General features: G+C 41.1%; 1 protein-coding gene across 9 annotated transcripts in view; it reads left to right on the forward strand.

Annotated features, from left to right (window-relative positions):
• CNOT4 (CCR4-NOT transcription complex subunit 4) overlaps positions 1-21,566 on the forward strand; it is a 140,683-nt gene that overhangs the window by 31,604 nt on the left and 87,513 nt on the right. For all 9 annotated transcript variants that reach the window (XM_029910861.1, XM_024208165.3, XM_024208170.3 and 6 more), the window contains exon 2: positions 19,133-19,399. In XM_029910861.1, the coding sequence (XP_029766721.1) occupies positions 19,226-19,399 (174 nt within the window). In that variant the 5' untranslated portion in view covers positions 19,133-19,225. The remainder of the gene's footprint in view (positions 1-19,132; positions 19,400-21,566) is intronic.

Consider the following 21,566-nt stretch of genomic DNA (forward strand, 5'->3'; position numbering starts at 1 on the left):
CCCCCCCCCCCCCGGAACTAACATGGGAATCTGTGTACTCCATGTGTTTTGGTCCTAAAACAGTGTTTCCTTTGTTATGCTATTTATGGGCTGCAACAGGACTGAGTGGTTTATGTGACTTCTAAGACCACTGTGCCAATCCTGCTCATTGCAGTATCATGAAAATTAAAATTCTTAACTTAAACCTCAAACTGTTACCTTATGTAAAAACTGAATTTCACATAAGTAATTTTTGTTACACGTTTTGTTAACTACTTTCCAATAACACTGTTGTGTTGCTACATTCCATGTTGCAGTGCATTTCAGTGATGAAGTGACTTCTTGTGTGTGGGTATCTGTGGAATAATCCCAACTGTAAGATTTGTTTTATGGGATCTATTTCAACTGGATTCAGAGGGTAAACAAAAGTCCCACTGTCAGATTATTTATTGGATAAAATGATGGCTGCTGGTAGGTGGCTCCAAAATGCCAATTATATTTAAATTTTATAGTCCCACATCTCTACATTGGCTGAAGTGCTTCACTTTGTGAATTTCTAGGTTGGCTTTCTGTGCAAAATATAGCTCTCTTCAGAACTGAATGCTGTCTAGAATTGAATATAGGAATATTGGCTACATTGAAAGTCTAGAGATAAACTAGTGTACAAGATGACTGTATTACAATTACGTGTTCTCATGCCTCCCCTTCACTGAAAGAAGGAAGCAGGCTGAATGAAAACCCGAATATGCAGAAGCCGTGGACACACAGAAGTTGGGTTTTCTGCCTGCTGGACCAGGTGGGAATATGCTGAGTGGCATCTGACTCAGCAACATTGAGATGCCAGTCAGAGGGGAGAGTGGTAGAGGAATAAAGAACTGAACTGACCTGGGGAGAGGAGAATGAGCTAGCTGCTAGTCAGAGGGGCCTACTTGGTGTAAGCCACACATGTAATGCCTTGGGAGAAGGAGAGCTAGGACCAGAAATGCACTGCTGAACATGTCTTCAGTCAGAGCCTCGGTTGGAATGTATCGGGGCTTGTCTACGTTAGAAAAACTGTGCTCATGTAATTGGATTTTAAACCTCTCTAAATCACTGTAAACACCTAAAGAAGATGCACTTAAACAGTTTTAACCTTCCTTACATCAATTTAGCTTATATTGGTAAAATACTGAATTAAGCTAAACCAATTTTAAGCAGAACTTAAATGTTTGTTTATAATGAGAGTTTGCACCACTGTCAGTTGATTCAAAATCAATTTAGTTACACTGGTGCAGTATTTCTAGAGAAGTGCATAGCACTTTGACCAGAGGTCTTTGGGGAGGAGAGCAATTGTTCTGGGCTCTTTAGTAGTTCAAACACCATCTTTTGATAGACAGGCTAACATCAGGTTTCCAGACGAGACAGTTGCTTGTGCAGTATCACAAACTTCAGTTTGATTATTTACTATTTCAGCGAAACGTGATTTAATATTTTTAATAGGGAGATGACCTTTCTCTAACACTTTGTCTTGTAACTGCAAAATAGGGTGGGTGCTGCCTAGCACCGAAACTTAATTTGCAAATTAGTCCTTAATGATATTAAACACATTTTAAAAAACAAAAAATGATATGCACACAGCCTTGTTTGGGTTTTTATTGAAATGTGTGGAACTCCTCAAAATACCCAGTTGGGGTTCTTTAAAAACAAACAAACAAACAAAAAAAACCACACCGGACTCAACCGTGAACACTGAGGGTTCTGGGTCATATAAGACATGTGGTAATAGAAATTTAGATGTAAAATTTACTTTCCAGAATTCATGGAAAGCTACATGTTCATGAACCTCATGTCAGAAAGATGAAATATTTTGTATTAATTGTAGAAAGCATGAGAAGCTTTTTTGATACAGGCAACCCTACTATACTTATTGTAGCAGTCCTAAAGGTATGTCTACATAGCCTGTGGCAGTGAGCCTCCCAGCCCAGGTTCACAGACTCAGGCTAGCTGGGCTTGCGCTGGTGCTGTAAAAACAACTGTGTAGACAGTGCTTTGAGGTTGCAGCTTGGGCTCTGAAGCCTGGGGATGGAGTAGGGCTTCAGAGCCTGAGATGAAAACTCAAAGGACTTTCTACACAGCAATTTTTTAGAGCACTAGTGCAAGCCTGGCTACCCTGAGTTTGTCAGCCTCAGCTGGGTGGCTCGTTGCCGTGGGCTTTGTAAACATGAGAGTCCAAGTCATAGACTAGGACTGTTGTGCTAGATCAGAGGTGGGCAAACTACAGCCCTTGGGCCACATCCAGCCCGCGGGATTGTCCTGCCTGCCCTCTGAGTTCCTGGCCAGGGAGGCTAACCCCTGGCCCCTCCCCTGCTGTCCCTTCCCTCCCCCGCAGCCACGCTGCCATGTGGGGAGCACTCTGGCCCGCTGCTCCTGCCGGGCTGCACGGCTTGCGCCTTCCCACCTCCCAGGCTTTCCAATAAGCCAGTCCTGCCGCTCTGAGTGGTATGGTAAGGGGGAGGGGAGCGGTAGGGTTGGATAAAGGATAGGGGATCCTGGGGGGCATTCAGGGGACAGGGAGCAGGGGGTGGTTGGATAGGGCGAGGGGTCCCGGGGGGCGGTCAGGGGACAGGGAGCAAGGGGCGGTTGGCTGGGGTGGAGGTTCTGGCGGGGGGTCGGGATGGGGAGCGGGGGGTTGGATAGGCATGGGAGTCCTGTGGGGGGGGCTGTTGGGGTGGGGCATTCAGGGGACAGGGAGCTGGGGGGCGGGTTGGATAGGGGGCGGTCAGGGGACAAAGGAGCAAGGGGGGTTGGATGGGTTGGGGGCTCTGAGGGGGGCAGTCAGGGGGCGGGAAGTGGGAGGCAGCAGATAGGGGGTGGGGGTCAGGCCAGGCCTTCCCTACCCGGCCCTCCATACTGTTTCGCAACCCCTACGTGGCCCTTGGGCCAAAAAGTTTGCCCACCGCTGTGCTAGATGCTATACAAACAGAACAAAATACTCCATTCCCCAAAGACCTTACTATCTGTAAATATAAGACAGGGAACAGATGGATACAGATAGATGGGGGAGTACATAAGACAATAAGAACGGCCATACTGGGTCAGACCAAAGGTCCATCCAGCCCAGCATCCTGTCCCCCAACAGTGGCCAATGCCAGGCACCCCAGAGGGAATGAACAGAACAGGCAACTATCAAGTGATCCATCCCCTGTTGCCCATTCCCAGCCTCTGGCAAACAGAGGCTAGGGACACCAGTCCTGCCCATCCTGGCTAATAGCCATTGATGGACTTATCCTCTATAAACTTACCTAGCTATTTTTTGAAACCTGTTATAGTTTTGGCCTTCTCAACATCCTCTGGCAAGGAGTTCCACAGGTTGACTGTGCATTGTGTTAAAAAATACTTCCTTTTGTTTGTTTTATATGTGCTGCCTATTAATTTCATTTGGTGACCCTTAGTTCTTGTGTTATGAGAAGGAGTAAATAACACTTCCTTATTTATTTTCTTCACACAAGTCATGATTTTATAGACCTCTATCATATTCCCCCTTAGTTGTCTCTTTTACAAGCTGAAACGTCCCAGTTCTATTAATCTCTCCTCATATGGAAGCCATTCCATACTCCAAATTATTTTTGTTGTCCTTTTCTGAGCCTTTTCCAATTCCAATATATAAACTAAGTGACACAATTTTGGCTAGTATGGTGGGCAGTGGTCTCAGTTCATCAACTGCCTCATGGTAGTCAAGTGTAAGACATTTAGAACTGATTTTTTTTACATGCAGATTAGAGCACTGTTCATGTGAAATGCATAGAAATAGCAAATATCACTGTCAAAGTTCCTATTGCTTAATTACTCCCTAAATAGATCATGAAATCCGTATATTTTCCACCTTGCTTAACACCATTTAGTCACTAAACATGACTTCCATTTGAGAGATTTTTGAAATACTCCAATTTACAGGTCAAAAATTACCTTAATTTTTGATCAAATATTACCATTCACAAAGTGAGACTTTATGGAAGCAATTTCAGAATCTCTTAGGTAAATGTCACAAATGTATACAGATAGCTACATTTTATTGTGCTTGCAGAAGATTCCACTGACTGGGCTGCAGCTGATCAAGAGTCACTGTACATGAGGTTTGTGTAGGAAGAGAAACCTTGTACTTTACTTCCATAATATACATGGAAGCTGGGACACTTGATATTGCGTAGAATAAGAACAACTTTAAGGGTTGTAAGGATTAAGGGAAATAAACCTAATTCAAAACTGATTGTCCTGAATTCAGTGGGTCCAGCTTACTGATGTATTTGAGGCAATGGTAAACTATATTGTAGCTATCCACTACATATGTTGGGTTGCTAGTCTGGCCAGACCACTGCCGGTGGTAATAGCAAAAAGTTACTTGACTGTTAGCCATTTAAAACATATATACTGTAGAAATTGAGCTTAGGGGCTGATGCTGCCTCAGTTAGGAATGGTCTAAAAGCAGACAAACTTGTGAGCACATCATTTCATGATCTTAACTGCCCTTAGGATTGAAGTTTGTTTCCCTCTTCAAGGAAAGGATCTCTTGTTAGAGGCATTGCACAATCTAAAAAAGGGCTATGTTGGAACTCAGAGCAATGAAAGCCTATCTTGGCCATTATGTCTAAATCCTTACTAGGTATGGCACTCTTGAACAAGTACACGTTTTTGAGTCTAAAGGCAAAGCTACGGAAGCCCACCTCCCGCACCCCCCCCCCCCGATGTTTGAAGCTGCTGCTGAACATATGGATGCCAGATTCACCAGGCCACAGTGACCACTATTTCCACAGAATTTGTGTTGCCATCGTGGCTTAGTGACTAAAAAATATTGGCCAATTATGGTAATACAGAAACTGACAGTCTTCTGGACTATTTTAACAGATGTTGAGTGCCCTATATCAGTGACTGCCTTTACAATTAAATACTGTATTATTCACAACAAATTACTGCACATGCACATTTAACAAAGCTGTTAACCACTATGCCATCTGCCTTTCAGAATAAATTGTTCTTGGTGGAAATAATGGTGTAATTGTCCTATAGAAGTGGTTTTCAACCTGTGGTCCGTGGACTATGTCTAAGATTTCCAAATGGCTCCGTACCTCCATTAAAATTTTTTTTAGGGGTCCTCAAATGAAAACCAGTTGAAAACCACTATCCTTGAGCACTGCAGTGATAGAATGTGGGTCTTCCATAGGGAAATCAATATAGATGAGCCTTCACACACATGTGTAGCAAAATATATGCTAGGGCTTAATAAAGATAAGTATGAGTGGCGCAAGTACAATGGTCCAAACCTGTCAAACAATTATTTACTGGCTTGGAAAAGGGACCAGAAACAAAACGTCTTAGTGGAATTGTCCCAGTGACCATTTAACAGCAAGCAGCCCTAGGGGAAGATTAAACTAGTGTTACTCTGTGATCAGATCTAGATTTCAAACCAGGTGGACATTATAATGATATTTAGATATTGAATTTCTTAAAAACTTGAAATTTAAATTATATAATCTAATTTCTGTCCCTCTCTTGTTGACGCTGAGAGGCATTTTAACTTTAATTAAAAAGATGATGAAATTAAATGTAAAAAGCAAGTAAATTGACACAAACACAAGAAAATAAAAATTAGAAACTCTGGCAATGTAGTTCAAACCAAGCAGAATGCAGTAAAATTCCTTTAGGCACTCTCATAACACTATTTCACTTCAATTGAGAGAATAATACATGCCGAATACTGGGGCAAGCACATTTCCGTGTTGGACGAGACCTGAAGTTTTGGCTGCTTGTGGACAAGTGGTCAGATTCATTTGTTCCTAGCCTGTAAAGATTATTAATGGAGGTCTTGATACTGTCCATGGCACACAATGAATCAATTCCTTTAGAATACATAATTTCTTAACAGATGTTTATTTCAAATTATGTGCATTATGTATGGTATGTGCTGTTATCTAGCTGTGCATAATGGGTTAGTCTCAAATTTATTTTTATGTAAGCTTAATGTGGTGGCCAACTTTTGCTTTGATTAATGCAAGGGAGAAGATTAATTTTGTGTACATAACTTTTCCTTTATCACATAGCTATCTTAAAATAGTTCTGCTGAATACTAGGTCTGTAAACAGTGATCATGTCACCTCTGATTCAGCAGTTGGCCATCTGACGCCTCTATTTTGGCTAGCAAGATGCCTTGAGACCATTTTATTAATTCTTCAACTTTATATAGAGAACTCTCTTCAGGGGCATGGTGCCAGCTAGCTTGTGGCTTTCATTTTGCCTGTTGAGTTGCTAGTGGATATTGCCTGGTACTGGGGGATACACTGAGAATCAAGTAGGCATCTCAGTATCTTGTTAACCTTACAGTGTCCACCCCTTTGACTCTGACACTCGTGCAATGGTTGTATTGTGGTCAAGTTGTTAATGTAGACCACAATACAGCAATCTGTTCTTCCAGAATGAAGACTGGGGGAGAAGCAAATTGCCTAATTTTAGGGTGGGAATTATGTGAACTTTTCAACTACCAATATGGCTTACTTTAAATGTTAACTGGATTGGTAGCAGAAAAGAAATAGGAAATAAACCCCCTTCTCTTGTCATCCACAGAACAAATGAAAATAAAGCTGGATGCTTGAAAGGCCCCTTCCTGCTCACGAGTAGGGAATTTTGCTATCCGTCAGCAACAATAAAGTAAAATTTGAAAAGTCATGATCACTTTTACTGCAGCTACCCACAACCTTCTGATTAGCAGTATTGTTGTGTAAATCACTGCTGCTTGAATGCTGTGAGCCATAGAAGCAAAATGCCTTGATTTGATATGGAGGTGGGGTAATTGGGAGAGGTGATCTCTTAATCCTCTCTTCACCCTTCCAGTGAGTAATCTGCTTTGTTTCAAAAAGTTAAAGGTAACCGGAAGACCAGTGAGCAGGAATGGTCAGCAGGGGGAGAGAATGGGAAGTTCCCTTCACTTCTCATCAACTAGGACAGTGTGTGGAGCTCCTGTTTGTAGTCAGGAAAAGCAAAAGTGGAGCTTCATCCCCTAATGATTTCCGTAGTGATAGGTTAAGTTGGGGAAGGGTAAGTTCCAATAGTGTCATTTGGGAGGCAAGGGTCAATACCAGTGAGGTCATCTCAAACGGGCCTAAAGAGAGTGACTCAGTGAGGACATCATTGCCACTTTGCTAAAACCAGGAAAGAAAACAGACATGTTGGGATCCTCACCAAAGAGCAGTAGCCAGATTCTGTTTGGAGCTTTTATTTTTATCAGCCTTTGTTAGTAGATGTGTGAGGAAACTTCTTCTGTTTCTGGTATTGGCATATTTCTGCTGGTAGAGAGAAAGTTTGTTCAGTATTCATTTGTGAATGCTGTGTGGCAAACCGGAGTTGGTTGGGTGCAGTTTCAGCTCCTTAGACTGTTACCACAGTGTTCCCAGCCATTTCCTCCTTGAACTCCTGAGGAGCCTGAGATCAGAAATCCTCAAGAGAGATCTATATAAAAAGCCCTTCTCTTTAAGGATCCAAAATAAGGAAATTAGAGTCGCCAAAAAAAAAAAAGGCAATTAGCATACTATTTGAAGTTAAACATTTGCTCTCATTTTGAAATATTTGTAGTATGTACAATTTGTTCTTGAACACGTACAAAATTAAATACTGGGACCTCAACTGATGAACAAGCCTGGGATTCCTCCTTCCCTCATGTGACATTCTTCCTTCCCTGCTAACACCAAAAAAATCTGGCCCTGTCCAAAAGTGAAATAATAAAATCACTGAAATGTAGGCCTGGAAGGGACCTGGATAGGTCAACTAGCCCAGCCCCCTGCACTGAGACAGGACTAATTATTATCTGGGCCATCCCTGATAGGTGTTTGTCTAACCTGTTCTTAAAAACATCTAATGACAGAGATTTCACAGTCTCCCTAGGTAACTTGTTTCAATGCTTAACTGCCCTTACTGTTAGGAAGAGTTTCCTAATGTCTAACCTAAATCTCCTTTGCTGCAAATTAAGCCCCTTATTACTTATGCTGACCTCAGTGGTAAGGAGAATAATTTATCACCCTCCTCTTTATAACTCAGAGACTTTAAGATCAGAAGGGACCATTATCATTTAGTCTGACCTGCACAATGCAGGCCACAGAATCTCACCCACCCACTCCTGTAACAAACTCCTAACCTATGTGTGAGTTATTGAAGTCCTCAAATCGTGGTTTAAAGACCTCAAGGTGCAGAGAATCCTCCAGCAAGTGACCCATGCCCCACGCTGCAGAGGAAGGCGAAAAACCTCCAGGGCCTCTGCCAATCTGCCCTGGAGGAAAATTCCTTCCCGACCCCAAATATGGCGATCAGTTAAACCCTGAACATGTGGGCAAGACTCACCAGCCAGCACTCAGGAAAGAATTCTCTGTAGTAACTCAGATCCCACCCCATCTAACATCCCATCACAGACCATTGGGCATATTTACCTGCTAATAATCAAAGATCAATTATTTGCCAAAATTAGGCTATCCCATCATACCATCCCCTCCTGTCAAGCTTAGTTATGAAGCCAGATATGTCTTTTGCCCCCACTACTCCCCTTGGAAGGCTGTTCCAGAACTTCACTCCTCTAATGGTTAGAAACCTTCGTCTAATTTCAAGTCTAAACTTCCTAATGTCCAGTTTATATCCATTTGTTCTTGTGTCCACGTTGGTACTAAGCTTAAATAATTCCTCTCCCTCCTTGATATTTATCCCTCTGATATATTTATAAAGAGCAATCATATCTCCCCATAGCCTTCTTTTGGTTAGGCTAAACAAGCCAAGTTCTTTGCGTCTCCTTTCATAAGACAGGTTTTCTATTCCTCAGATCATCCTAGTAGCCCTTCTCTGTACCTGTTCCAGTTTGAATTCATCCTTCTTAAACATGGGAGACCAGAACTGCACACATTATTCCAGATGAGGTCTCACCAGTGCCTTGTATAACGGTACTTTTATTTACTTAAAGATTGTTTATCATGTACCCCCTCAGTCTTCTCTTCTTCAGACAAAGCAAATCCAATTTTTCCAATCTTTCTCGTAGGTCATGTTTTCTAGACCAGTAGTCAATTTTGTTGCTCTTCTCTGGACTTTCTCCAATTTGTCCATGTTTCCTGAAGAATAGGGCCCAGAACTGGACACACTACTCTAATTGAGGCCTTATCAGTGCTGAGTGGAAGAATTATTTCTCATGTCTTGCTTACAGCATTCCTGCTAATACATCCCAGAGTGATGTTTACATATTTTTGCAACAGTATTACATTGTTGACTCATTTAATTTGTGATCCACTATAACCCCCAGATCCTTTTCTGCAGTACTCTTTCCTAGGCAGTCATTTCCCCATTTGAGCAATTGATTATTCCTTCCTAAGTGTAGTACTTTGCAGTTTTCTTTATTGAATTTCATCCTATTTCAAACCATATCTCCAGTTTGTCAAGATAATTAGGATTTCTGATCCAGTTCACCAAAGTGCTTGATCTCACCCACAAATTTTATAAGTGTACACTCTGTCATTATCCAAATCATTTATGGAGATATTAAACAGAACCAGTCTCAGGAAAGATCCTTGTGGCACCCCACTCAATATTACTGAGTATGGTTTTCCAATCAGTTGTGTACCCATCTTATAGTAAGTTTGTCTAGGCCAGGGGTAGGGCAACCTTTCAGAAGTGGTGTGCCAAGTCTTCATTTATTCACTCTAATTTAAGGTTTTGCGTGCCAGTCATACATTTTAACATTTTTAGAAGGTCTCTTTCTATAAGTCTATAATATATAACTAAACTATTGTTGTATGTAAAGTAAATAAGGTTTTTAAAATGTTTAAGAAGCTTCATTTAAAATTAAATTAAAATGCAGAGCCCCCCGGACTGGTGGCCAGGACCCGGGCAGTGTGAGTGCCACTGAAAATCAGCTCGTGTGCTGCCTTTGGCACGCTTTCCATAGGTTGCCTACCTCTGGTCTAGGCTATATTTCCCTAGTTTGCTATGAAAAGGTCATGTGAAACTATCAAAGGCCTTACTGAAGTTGATATATCTGATATCTACTGCTTCCTCGTATCCACAAGGCTTGTTACCCTATCAAAGAAAGGTGGTATTAGATTGGTTTGACATGATTTGTTCTTGACAAATCCATGTTGACTGTTATGTATCACCTTATTTTCTTCTAGATGGCTATAAATTGTTTGCTCTATTATCTTTTAGGGTACTTAGGTTAAGCTCACTGTTGATAATTCCCTCAATTGTCCTTATTCCCTTTTTATAGATAGGTACTACATTTTGCCTTTTTCCAGTTCTCTGGGATTTCTCCCATCCTTCATGAGTTCTCAAAGATAATCCCTAATGGCTCAGACTCTTCAGGCAGTTCATTGAGTATTCAAGGATGTATTTTATCAGGCCCTGCCAAATTGAAGACCTCTAACTTATCTAAGTTAATTCTTAACTTGTTCTTTTCCTGTTTTAGCCTCAGATCCTACCTCATTTACACTGATGTTCACTATGTTAGTTATCCAATCTCTGCCAACTTTTTTGGTGAAACCTGAAACAAAAAAGGCATCTGACACTTGAGCTATTGCTGCATTTTCTGGTATTGTCTTTCCCTCCTTATTGAGTAGTGGGCCTACCCTGTCCATGGTTTTCCTCTTGCTTCTCATGTATTTGTAAAATGTTTTCTTGTTACTCTTTATGTCCCTATCTAGTTTAATCTTGTTTTGTGACTTGGCCTTTCTAACTTTGTCCTTACATGCTTGTGGTGTTTTTGTTTATGTTCATCCTTTTGTATTTTGATCTAGTTTCCACTTTTTTTATGACTCTTCTGAGTTGCAGGTGGTTGAAGATCTGTTGATTAAGCCAGGTTGGCTTCTTACCATACATCCTCTTTCCTGCACATTGGGATAATTTGCTCTTTTTAAAAAAATTGCCAACTCTCCTTCTGAGGTTTTTTCCCCATAGACTTGCTTCCTATGGGATCTTACCTACCGGTTCGGTGAGTTTACTAAAGTCTGCCTTCTTGAAGTATATTATCTTTATTGTGCTGTTTTCCCTCTTACTATTCCTTAGAATCATGAACTCATCATTTCATGATCACTTTCACCCAAACTGCCTTCCACCTTCAAATTCTCTACCAGTTCTTCCCTATTTGTGAGACTCAAATCTAGAACATCTTCTCCCTTAACTACTTATGCACATAAATGAGCATTTATGTCCATAAGCTTAAAAGAGAATTGATAGTTACAATGGATTGAAAATGGGGATTTCCAGTGGAATGGTCCTTTTAGTCTATGCTGAGGGTAGCTGTAGTGTTACATAGGCAGAATAAGAAATAAGTCCACTGCTCATATTTGAGTCTCTGCAGCAGTGGAGTTTCAAAATATAGTAGGGCTTTGTAAAAATCTACTAGTTTGTTTGCCTGCATTTCAGCAGATCTTTTCTGCAGGTTCAGTCCATAGACTTTGTGACCTGCTTCACTTCAAATTACTGGTATGTTAGAGAATTCAGTGAAACACAAACCGAAACTCACCTGGACTTCCCCTTCTAGAGGCCCCTGGTTGCCAGAGGTGTTCTGGAAGGCTAGTATTTTATTCATTTGTCCTCAGCCTCATTTTGATGGAGTTATTGGTTAGTCTGCTTCCTAAGTTTAAAAAAGAACTAGATAAATTAATGGAGGATAGGTCCATCAATGGCTATTAGCCAGGTTGGGCAGGGATCGTATCGCTAGCCTCTGTTTGCCAGAAGCTGGGAATGAGTGACAGGGAATGGATCACTTGATGAATACCTGTTCTGTTCATTCCCTCTGGGGCACCTGGCATTGGCCACTGTTGGAAGACAGGATACTGGGCTAGATGGACTTTTGGTCTGACCATGTTTGGCTGTTCTTTTGCTGCTCCCACTGGAGCCTTAGAACATGACAAGCACACTATCTCTTCTCTATCCCCTCCCCCAAAAAGTCCCCAATATTCTGGGGATTTAGCCCCTTTTCTGCAGGAGAATGTTTAGAATCAGTTCACTCATGCAGCTGCAGAACAAGAGCGCTGCCCCCTTCTGGAAAATGTAAGATATTGGGGTGTGCAGAAACAAGCCTACCTCTTGCCAGTGCCCTTTAGAAAACAACTAGATTGGGTTACAAGCTGTCAGCTCTGTAAAGAGCTGTGGGGAGTTGATGAGGTGGGTGCCCCTTGAAAACCTTAAATACAGAAGATAGCACACCACTGCTGCCCCTCTTCCCCCAGTCCCAAGTAAAATAGGAGGAAAGGAGTGGCAGGGTCTGTATCCTAACTAAATCCAAAATTGGGCAAAGCCTTCCAGCCAAGTAGAGGGCAGGTTTTGGTCCAGAATGCTAGACTAGCCTTTGTCTTGAGTTTGGTTACAAAAGGTTTGAGACACTGTCAACTTGATTGTTTTGAAACTAGCTATCTTAACATAAACAAATAAATAAAATCCAAATTTCAATAGAACACCCTTTCAGTTGCATGCCCTGAATTTTTTTTCTCCCAGTTTTCTTAAGGTTTTTTCTGCTTTGCTATTATAAGGGTTTTTTTAGGGCTGTCAATTAATCACAGTTAACTCAAGTGATTAACTCAAATTAATCTCGATTAATTGCACTTTTAATCGCACTGTTAAACAATAGAATACCAATTTAAATTTATTAAATATTTTGGATGTTTTTCTACATTTTTATATATACTGTAGTCTGTGTTGTAACTGAAATCAAAATGTATATTTTTATTACAAATATTTGCACTAAAAAGGACAGATTAAAGAAATAGAATTTTCAATTCACCTCATTCAAATACTGTAGTGCAATCTTTGTCGTGAAAGTGCAATTTACAAATGTAGATTTTTTTTTTGTTACATCACTGCACTCAAAAACAAAACAATGTAAAATTTCAAAGCCTACAAGACCACTCAGTCCTACTTCTTGTTCAGCCAATTGCTAAGACAAACCAGTTTGTTTACATTTAGAAGAGATAATGCTGCCCTCTTCTTATTTACAATGTCACCAGAAAGTGAGAACAGGCATTTGCCTGGCCCTTTTGTAGCTGGCATTGCAAGGTATTTATGTGCCAGATATTCTAAACATTCATATGCCCCTTCATGCTTCGGCCACCATTCCAGAGGACATGCTTCCATGCTGATGACGCTCGTTTAAAAAAAAAATGCGTTACTTAAATTTGTGACTGAACTCCTTGGGGGAGAATTGTATGTCCCCTGCTGTTTTGCCTGCATTCTGCCATTTATTTTATGTCAGTCTCGAATGATGACCCAGCACATGTTGTTCATTTTAAGAACAGTTTCACTGCAGATTTCACAAAACGCAAAGAAGGTACCAATGTAAGATTTCTAATGATAGTACCGCACTCAACCCAAGGTTTAAGAATCCGAAGTGCCTTCCAGAATCTGAGGGGGGACAAGGTGTGGAGCTTGCTTTCAGAAGTCTTAAAAGAGCAACACTCCAATGCGGAAAATACAGAACCCGAACCAACCAAAAAATGAAAATGAAATGAAAATCAACCTTCTGCTGATGGCGTCTGACTCAGATAATGAAAATGAGCATACGTCTGTCCACGCTGCTTTGGATTGTTATCGAGCAGAACCCATCGTCAGCATGGACGCATGTCCCCTGGAATGGTGGTTGAAGCATGAAGGGACATATGAATCTTTAGCGCATCTGGCACGTAAATATTTTGCGATGCTGGCTACAACAGTGCCATGAGAACATCTGTTCTCATTTTCAGGTGACATTGTAAACAAGTGGGCAGCATTGTGTCTCCTGCAAATGTAAAGAAACTTGTTTGTCTGAGTGATTGGCTGAACAAGTAAGAGACTGAGTGGACTTGTAAGGCTCTACAATTTTACATTGTTTTATTTTTGAATGCAGTTTTTTGTACATAATTCTACATTTGTAAGTTCAACTTTCATGATAAAGAGATTGCACTACAGTATTTGTATTAGGTGAATTGAAAAATATTATTTGTGTTTTTTACAGTGCAAATACTTGTAATCAAAAATAAATATAAAATGAACACTGTACAGTACACTTTGTATTCTGTGTTGTAATTGAAATCAATATATTTGAAAAGGTAGAAAACATCCAAAAATTTCCAAGAGAGAAATGGACTCTATTGGCTTGGCAGAACTTTTTATTTTTTTTATAATTTTGATGTAGAAGATGGGTTTGTTTTTAAGCATTTTTTATTTTGGCTATTTAAATTTTCATAATTGCAGGAAATAGGAGCAGTCAGGCAATTTATTTTATGACCTGTTGAGATTCAAAAAGTTAAAGCTTTATCATTAAAACACAAATTGTCAACATCTGGTGTCAAAATGTGTAAAGTAAATATCCTTATGCCCTTAAACTCTTAAGATCTCAAGTAGTATTTTTCTTTCTTTGTCTATCTGTAAATTTTTATTATTATAAATGAAAATTTTTGTCACTTTGTGTGCATGGGGAAATCCAACTTTTACCAATAAAAATTGAATCCTTCCAAGTCTAACTTTACAATGGAACAGTGAAGCTGACTAGACACAGCTGTCGAGGGAATCAAGTAAACTGAAAAATGGAGAAACTTTTTCACTTCTTTCTAGTTATCTGGATCTTGGGTGTTTAGCTATGGTAGGCACACAGTTTTCAGGTAAGTGTAACTTTCAGGTTGAAGGTGTCCCTGGCAAGCAGCCTATTAATTAGTTTCATATTTCACCTATTTGCTTTTCTTATGCAGACATTCAGCAATCTGGAGAACAGTGCTAGATAGTGTCCAGCTGTGCTGCATCCTTGTGTAATGTTTTAAAAGAAGGTTGGCACCAAGGCTCTCCCAGAAACAGGAAGTGGAACTATTAGAGCCCAATTTGGCTGTCTTGTGTTGTCTGACAGCTTTTACTTTTTGTACCTTTTGAGGCTTTCTCTTCTGAGAAGATGTATTAGGTTTTTTTAACTTTCTTTTGGAACGTGATCTTGAAAACCAGATACTTTTGATTAAATGCAAGATATTAAAAGGGGATATGATATAGTGGGAAAGCCAAGATGATGGCAACAATCATACAAATATTCTGAACTGCCCTCCAACTGATATGACCTTATTGCTGACTAAATACCCCTATGTATTTTAGTGGCTCTATATGAATAGTCCACTAATGCTGCTTTGTTCTGCCTTCTATTTACTATTCCATTGTGGAAAATGAACATTTTTCTGATGTGGCAATGGCACACTATCCTGGTGTATTAACATCCCTGCAATGGGGAGAGACTTGGGTGGAATCTCTTTAAATAACCTTTTCCAGAATAAATAAAAATGTTGCTTTTCTTAGTTTCAAAACCACAGCACACAGCTGCTCTTTATCCTTGGCTGGAATATAAAACAGGCCTATGGCAGACTACGCAGCAATCTATTGGCTTTATTACCAGTAGCTGCTAAACTCTTAGTGCTAATTTAAACAGCTCATAAATGTTAATCACTTTGCAGTTTTGCTAGAGAGCCTGTCTGCATGTCTGAGGTGCTGGCTAATAAGTCACATGTTTTTCATGAACTGGTGACTTTTTTAGCAGAAGGTCCAAATAGCAACTTCAGTTGTCAATAGAATTATTAAATATGTTGGCATCCTTTCGAAATTGTTGGCATTGCTTGATTCAGACATATTTCAATAGTCTTAGATTTGCTGAACATGCAATGGAATGAGTAGATCATTCAACAGAATACATTGTTTGCTTACTGGCCTGTTTTTGGACATCTCTGACTAAATTTAATCCAAATCTAATCTGAAGAAATTCCATACAAATCTCCCTGCACTTCCTAGATAGAAACTAATTCCACCACTTATTCAGTTTAGGTAGTCTACTTCCAGCAAAACTGATCCGATTAAATACATATGCAATAACTGTATTTAATTTTTGCAAATTTAATGTCAAGAAATGTAAAACTTAAGGTTTTAACTGAAGTGTTAACTTGACATTGCACACATTTGCTTAGTAAACCCTTAAACAGCAGTGTGTTAAGGTGTCCGTTTTAACAAGAGAAACAACATAATACAGATGCATAAAATAAGGGCAAATTCCAAGGCATGGGGATTTCTATTTATTTATTTTATTTTTAATTGTTTTGTACAGAACATACTACAGAAGGGCTGACTGGGGCCTCTGGGTGCTATTGTAATACTGCCACTAATAAAAGAATTGTCTTGTAGCAATCCTAACTCTTACATTTGATTCTTAACTATATATCCTAAATTTCGTTAGTACGTTTCCCCTTTTTACCTTCCTAGGGAATCAAGTAGGAAGGAAAGGAGGGGGGGGAAACTGGGAACAGCAGAAATATTACTGGTGCATGCCAACTAGAAACATAGTACCTTTGATGTGTCTGCTCCTTTTAACCTCATCGTTACATGAGCATTAAAGATAGTGGGCACTTAAATACACACTGTTGCTTTTTTTTACTAGGACTGCACCTGACTTCATGTACTTGAGGGCCAATGTTCTAGTTCATTTTTTCCATCCATGTTCGGAATAAATTTTATGTGCACCGAGGTATCTGTGGCTGTGTGCCACCAGTAGAAACAAAAAATCTAGAGATGTATACTTTTAAAAAGTTACCATAGGGATAATTACTCCAGCCAGGACAGGCTAGGCATTTTAGAACTCACTACTCAAAGAATTAAATTTAAGTGTAAGAGAAAAAAAATGAAATGCATAGACCAATCAAAACACTAAAATAATACACTTTGAAAGAATAAAATTATGGTGAATATATGTGCATTGCAGGAAGTACCAAGAAGTAATAACAGTGATACAAGTATGTGTTGGGACGTGAGTGTGAAAGAGACTGCGTGTGACCCAGAGACTGTGTGTGCTGGCTGCTGGGGAAGTTTCTGAGACACACCGAGCGCTGTCTCTTTAAGGCACTCACTCGAAGCTCTCCTGCTCTGTCCTGAGCCCTGTCTCCCCTCCCCCGCTCTGTGGAGATGGGGTACATGGGCAAGGGGGGGAGAGAGAGTGAGTGTGTGTGTGTGTAAGAGACTGATTGCTGGGGAAGTCTCAGAAACCATGTGCTGTCTCTTTAAGAAAAGCACTTGCTCATGGTTCAGACCTCAGACCGCAGCAGCTCTGAGTCCTGAGCCAGGTCTGTGGAGCTCCCCTGCTCTGTGGAGATGGGATGGAGGGGGGGGGAACACCCTGACATCACCTTCCACCCTCCCCCTGCTTTGCACAGGCAGCAGGAGGGTCCTGGGAGCAGCTGCAGGACAGAGCAATGTGGTTGCAAAGCAGCGGCGGGAGGGGCACCTGAACACATGCTACCGGATGTGCGCACTCTGCTAATCAGCCGCCCAACTGTGCAGCTTACAGGGAACACAGTTGAGAACCCTCCTTTTCACCAGACTAACCAGGGATTGGTATCAAAACCCTCCTTGTCGTCTTCCCCATCTAGGGAGGGGAGGACCTGACAGACCTGCTCCTCAGACATGTGATCCGGGAGCGGCCTGTGGACTTGGCTCCCAGTCATGTATTTTAAGCTTCCTCTATACTCTTCATACAGGCAGTAGGTCCTTCCAGTTCTCTTATGGTGGCCAACCACACTTCTCTTAGATGGTGCTCAAGGTCTCTGCAATGAAAGAAAAATGATTAAATGAGATAAATGTGACCTGCACTCATGTGCTGCAGAGGAAGGCAAGCCCTGCCCCATCCCCTAAAATCACTGCTAATCTGATCTGGGGGGAAATTCCTTCATGACACACATAATGTGATCATTTAGACCCTGAGTATGTGAGCAAGAACTAGCCAGCCAAGCACCTGAGAGAGAATGAGGTGGTACTGAGCAGAGCAGAGCCCACCCCACCAGTGTACCATCTCTAGCTGTGGCTGTCCCTGTTACTTCAGAAGGAAGAAGAGGAAAAACCTCCTAGAACACATTGGGGGAATATCTTCCTGGTCCCTGTCAGTGGCTGGCTGAAGCATGAGCTTTGGGAATTTAAGATATAAACCGGAAGTGAGCCCCAGGGCTGTTGAGCCCTGCTCCCCATCCTCTCAAACAATATGTTAAAAAGTCTGCCTGCCAAGTTTCAAATGTAAAAGTAACAGTTCCCTAATCACAGATTTTAGCAGGAAAAGCTTAATCCAACTCCTCCATCAGCGTGCACACACGAATGGATTTTTCTCTAGGCTTACAAATTTTACATTTGAGCAAAGACCCCCAATTGTTGAAAATCTTTTTTTAAAAACTATCCTTTTGGAAGAAGTTGAGCACTGAAAATGGGTATTATAACAGAAGCTATTTTCAAAACTTAGCTGTAGTATTAGTTATGCAAAATGTAATTAGTTAAGCAAATGCAATAATAGCTTCTGTCAGCATACCAATGTTCGTGTGAATTTGGCATTGAGGAAAAGCTCCAGAGTGATGCCACTAGAAAAAAAAGTAGTAGGCTGGTGGCCTACAGAAAATGGGTTGATCAGTTGTGGTGAACAAGCATATGTACATATCAAACATAACTTAATGGGCAGCCTTCGCTATTCTCAGCAGTGTCCGAGAATGCAATAGACACAAATTGAATTCCTCTCTCATATAGTTGTTTCAGGTCAGGGTTGAGGAAAAGAGCTTTCACTGCTTTTTTGTTAAAGTTCTGTGCTTAAAAAAGGTTTCTTAACCTACTGACTGAGACTGGATTTGAATCATTGAGGTTGAAATGATTCCAAATCTCTGCAATATTTTATAAAGCAAGTAAGTTCATTTTTTCACTTCATTGCCAATTCCCGAGTTCGACTTCAGACATTCCCTAAATTGATCCAGGAAGGTTTGCATGTACTCCATGTATTGTTTTAGGTATTTGTGCTCATCTGCAAAATTTCAAACCTAGAGTTTGTTGGGCCAGGGCACTTAGTCAGCAACAGTCAGAGCAATGCTCCCTTGCTAGGTAGGGAAACACCAATAATAGCACCTTTCTAACAGCTCATATGACTCCGAAGCAGAAGGAGAGGCCCAAGTTTGACTTAGTGAATAACTCGTGTAGGAAAGACTACGGGGGAGTAGAGAAAGAGAGGAAAGGCTATGGAGAATTGAATAGATACAACCAAAAGTCTAAATCTGTCCTTTGGGTTTTCTGTGCTGTTAAAATGGGTTTTGCAATATAAACTTGAATACTAACTCAATGACACATTTATCTTATTTTCTTGCAGATCTTCAAGTTGCTCCATTTTAATTTTCAGTGCAGACCTTTCTGCTCCCTTAAGTTATTATAAACTTTTTTGCTGCTCTGCAAACACGTGAAGATGTCTCGCAGCCCTGATGCGAAGGAAGACCCTGTGGAATGCCCCCTTTGCATGGAGCCCCTGGAGATTGATGACATCAACTTCTTCCCTTGCACCTGTGGCTACCAAATTTGTCGCTTCTGTTGGCACCGTATCCGCACTGATGAGAATGGACTTTGTCCTGCTTGCAGAAAGGTAAATATCCTGGAATAACTGCTTGCCTTGCATATATCATGAGGGTCTTGCATTGGTTAGTACACTCTTTTACATCAGGGAACCTTGCTTCAAATGACAGTGTAGATCTGGTGTGAGCATCTCATTGTCTGGATCCCATCTGTACATATCAAAATCATTATGCAACTAGTAGTCATCTCTGCAGAATAAATCCAGAAGTGGAATAGCAGTGGAGCATGCAGGTCAGGACTGAGGTGTGTGGGTAGAGTTGTTAAAGGAGAACTAAAAAAAAAAAAATCGGGAATCAGGATAGTGATGTACTGGTGTATCTGTTTGTGGATAGATGGTGAAGATTGGAACAGCAGAATATGCTGCAAGTGAGCGTTAGGGTCTGGTGGTAGAGCTGTGTGGGAGTTCATAAAGCACCCCTTTTTGTTGTACCTGTTGAGCCAGAGCTATTCTTCATTTTTATTGACACCCACTTTACAAGCCATTAACTCTTGGTGAGAGTGCTTGACAGGTGTCTAGTTTCTTCCACCTTTGTCACCAATGCTCAGATATACTTTGAGTGCCATACTTATGACTTCGCCCATTCTGTCCAGTCACAACTCCAGTTACCTGACGTATTTTGGTTGTCTGCTATTCTCAAACTCTCTAAAACTGATCTTCAAGTCTGCTGACCTTCCTGTCTCCTAGGGTCACAACCTTGGAATCTTTGACTTTTCTCTTTTCTTTCCTCCTCATGTAGTCTCAGCTAAAATCTGTAGCTTCCTTCTGCCTTCATCACCCAACACACCTCTTCAGAAATCCTTGGTAATATCTCCTTTGATTATTATAACGTCCTCTCCTGTCTCCTAGCTTTTCACCTTTTTCCCTCTAAACCCAGTTACAGAGGTCCCCCCCATCCCCCTGTTCTAAGCATGTCCCTTTTCTCACTGAATCCCTTCATTGGCATCTTGTCTCTTATGGCATCAATTCCAGCTCCCTTTCTAGGCCCTAAGTAACCTTGCTATACCTGCATCTGTGCACTTGCTGCCTCATTCTTCCATATGCACCTTCAGTCATCTTACCATGTTGCTCCTTTAGGCCTTGTCTACAGTAAAGAAATTTGGCATGCTAATCACTGTTTGGACTCTCTAGCAAGCCTGAAAAGCACCGCACATCGACATACATGTGTAATCAGTGGTGCACAGAAGCTAGCTTCACTGTTTTGGATTGGACTTTCTACAAGGAAGACTAATCAGTGTCATCAGTCACTGTCTGTCTCCACCAGTGCAATGCCATTGTCGACAGTAAATTCTGTTGTAATAATGCCAATGATATGATTATTCCTTCTGCTACAGTCCCACAGTACCTGTCACTGCTTTTGGAGCCTGTCTGATTTACCTTCTGTACTCTGGTGGCTTGAGGACAAGCTTTCTGGAATCTTTTTGCCTGTACAAATACTGCTTCATGCCCCTGAAATGTTATTGTACAGTATTTCTTGCCAGTATTCACTCCTTTGTGATTACTGTGTGCTTGCAAGCTGGTTTTGGAGTATGTCTCAGAAGCCACCATAGAAACATGCTGCCAGGTATTCCTCAGCAGACTTCTGGGCACTCGTGAATGTCTGGATTAAGGAAATTGTTACAGCTGACCTCTGTAATTTGGAACACTTTTTGGCTCATGACTGGGTGTCCAAATGCCTTACTGAGCTGGATATCATTTGCTCAGGAAAGTAGTGCTGGGAGAAAATAGGAGGACTGGTGGTGCAGTATTAATAAGGCTGGGGATGTCAACAGCCATTCCAGGGCAGGGAGGAAAATCTGCCTTTATGATGAACCAGACCATGTTCTTGGAACTCTCCCATCTTTGGAGCACGAGATGCTTTTGGACAGAACTGTGGCACACACCACTGGGCTGTTGAGGAACCTGGAAAGAAGAGAACACCACCTCCCATGGTGCTTTGTGAAACCAGTTGGGCAGACCGGGACCTAGGAATGCCAGAGGCTCTGCCAGGATCCCAGTAACATCTCTGTCTAAAACTCTAGAGATGGTAGCTGCAGCAAAAGCAGTCATGTTGGTTTGTGAAGATGACACCTTTGGAGACTGAAGGGATATCTGCACAAGGTATATGTGTTTGTGTTTTTTAACTCAGGTTTTTGCATGGTTGGGGTTTGGGAGCAGTTTTCTGGGTTCACGTGAACAT

This window comes from Terrapene carolina, unplaced genomic scaffold (assembly GCF_002925995.2).
Source record: "Terrapene carolina triunguis isolate 2854851 unplaced genomic scaffold, T_m_triunguis-2.0 Scaffold68, whole genome shotgun sequence".
NCBI lineage: Eukaryota > Metazoa > Chordata > Testudines > Emydidae > Terrapene > Terrapene triunguis.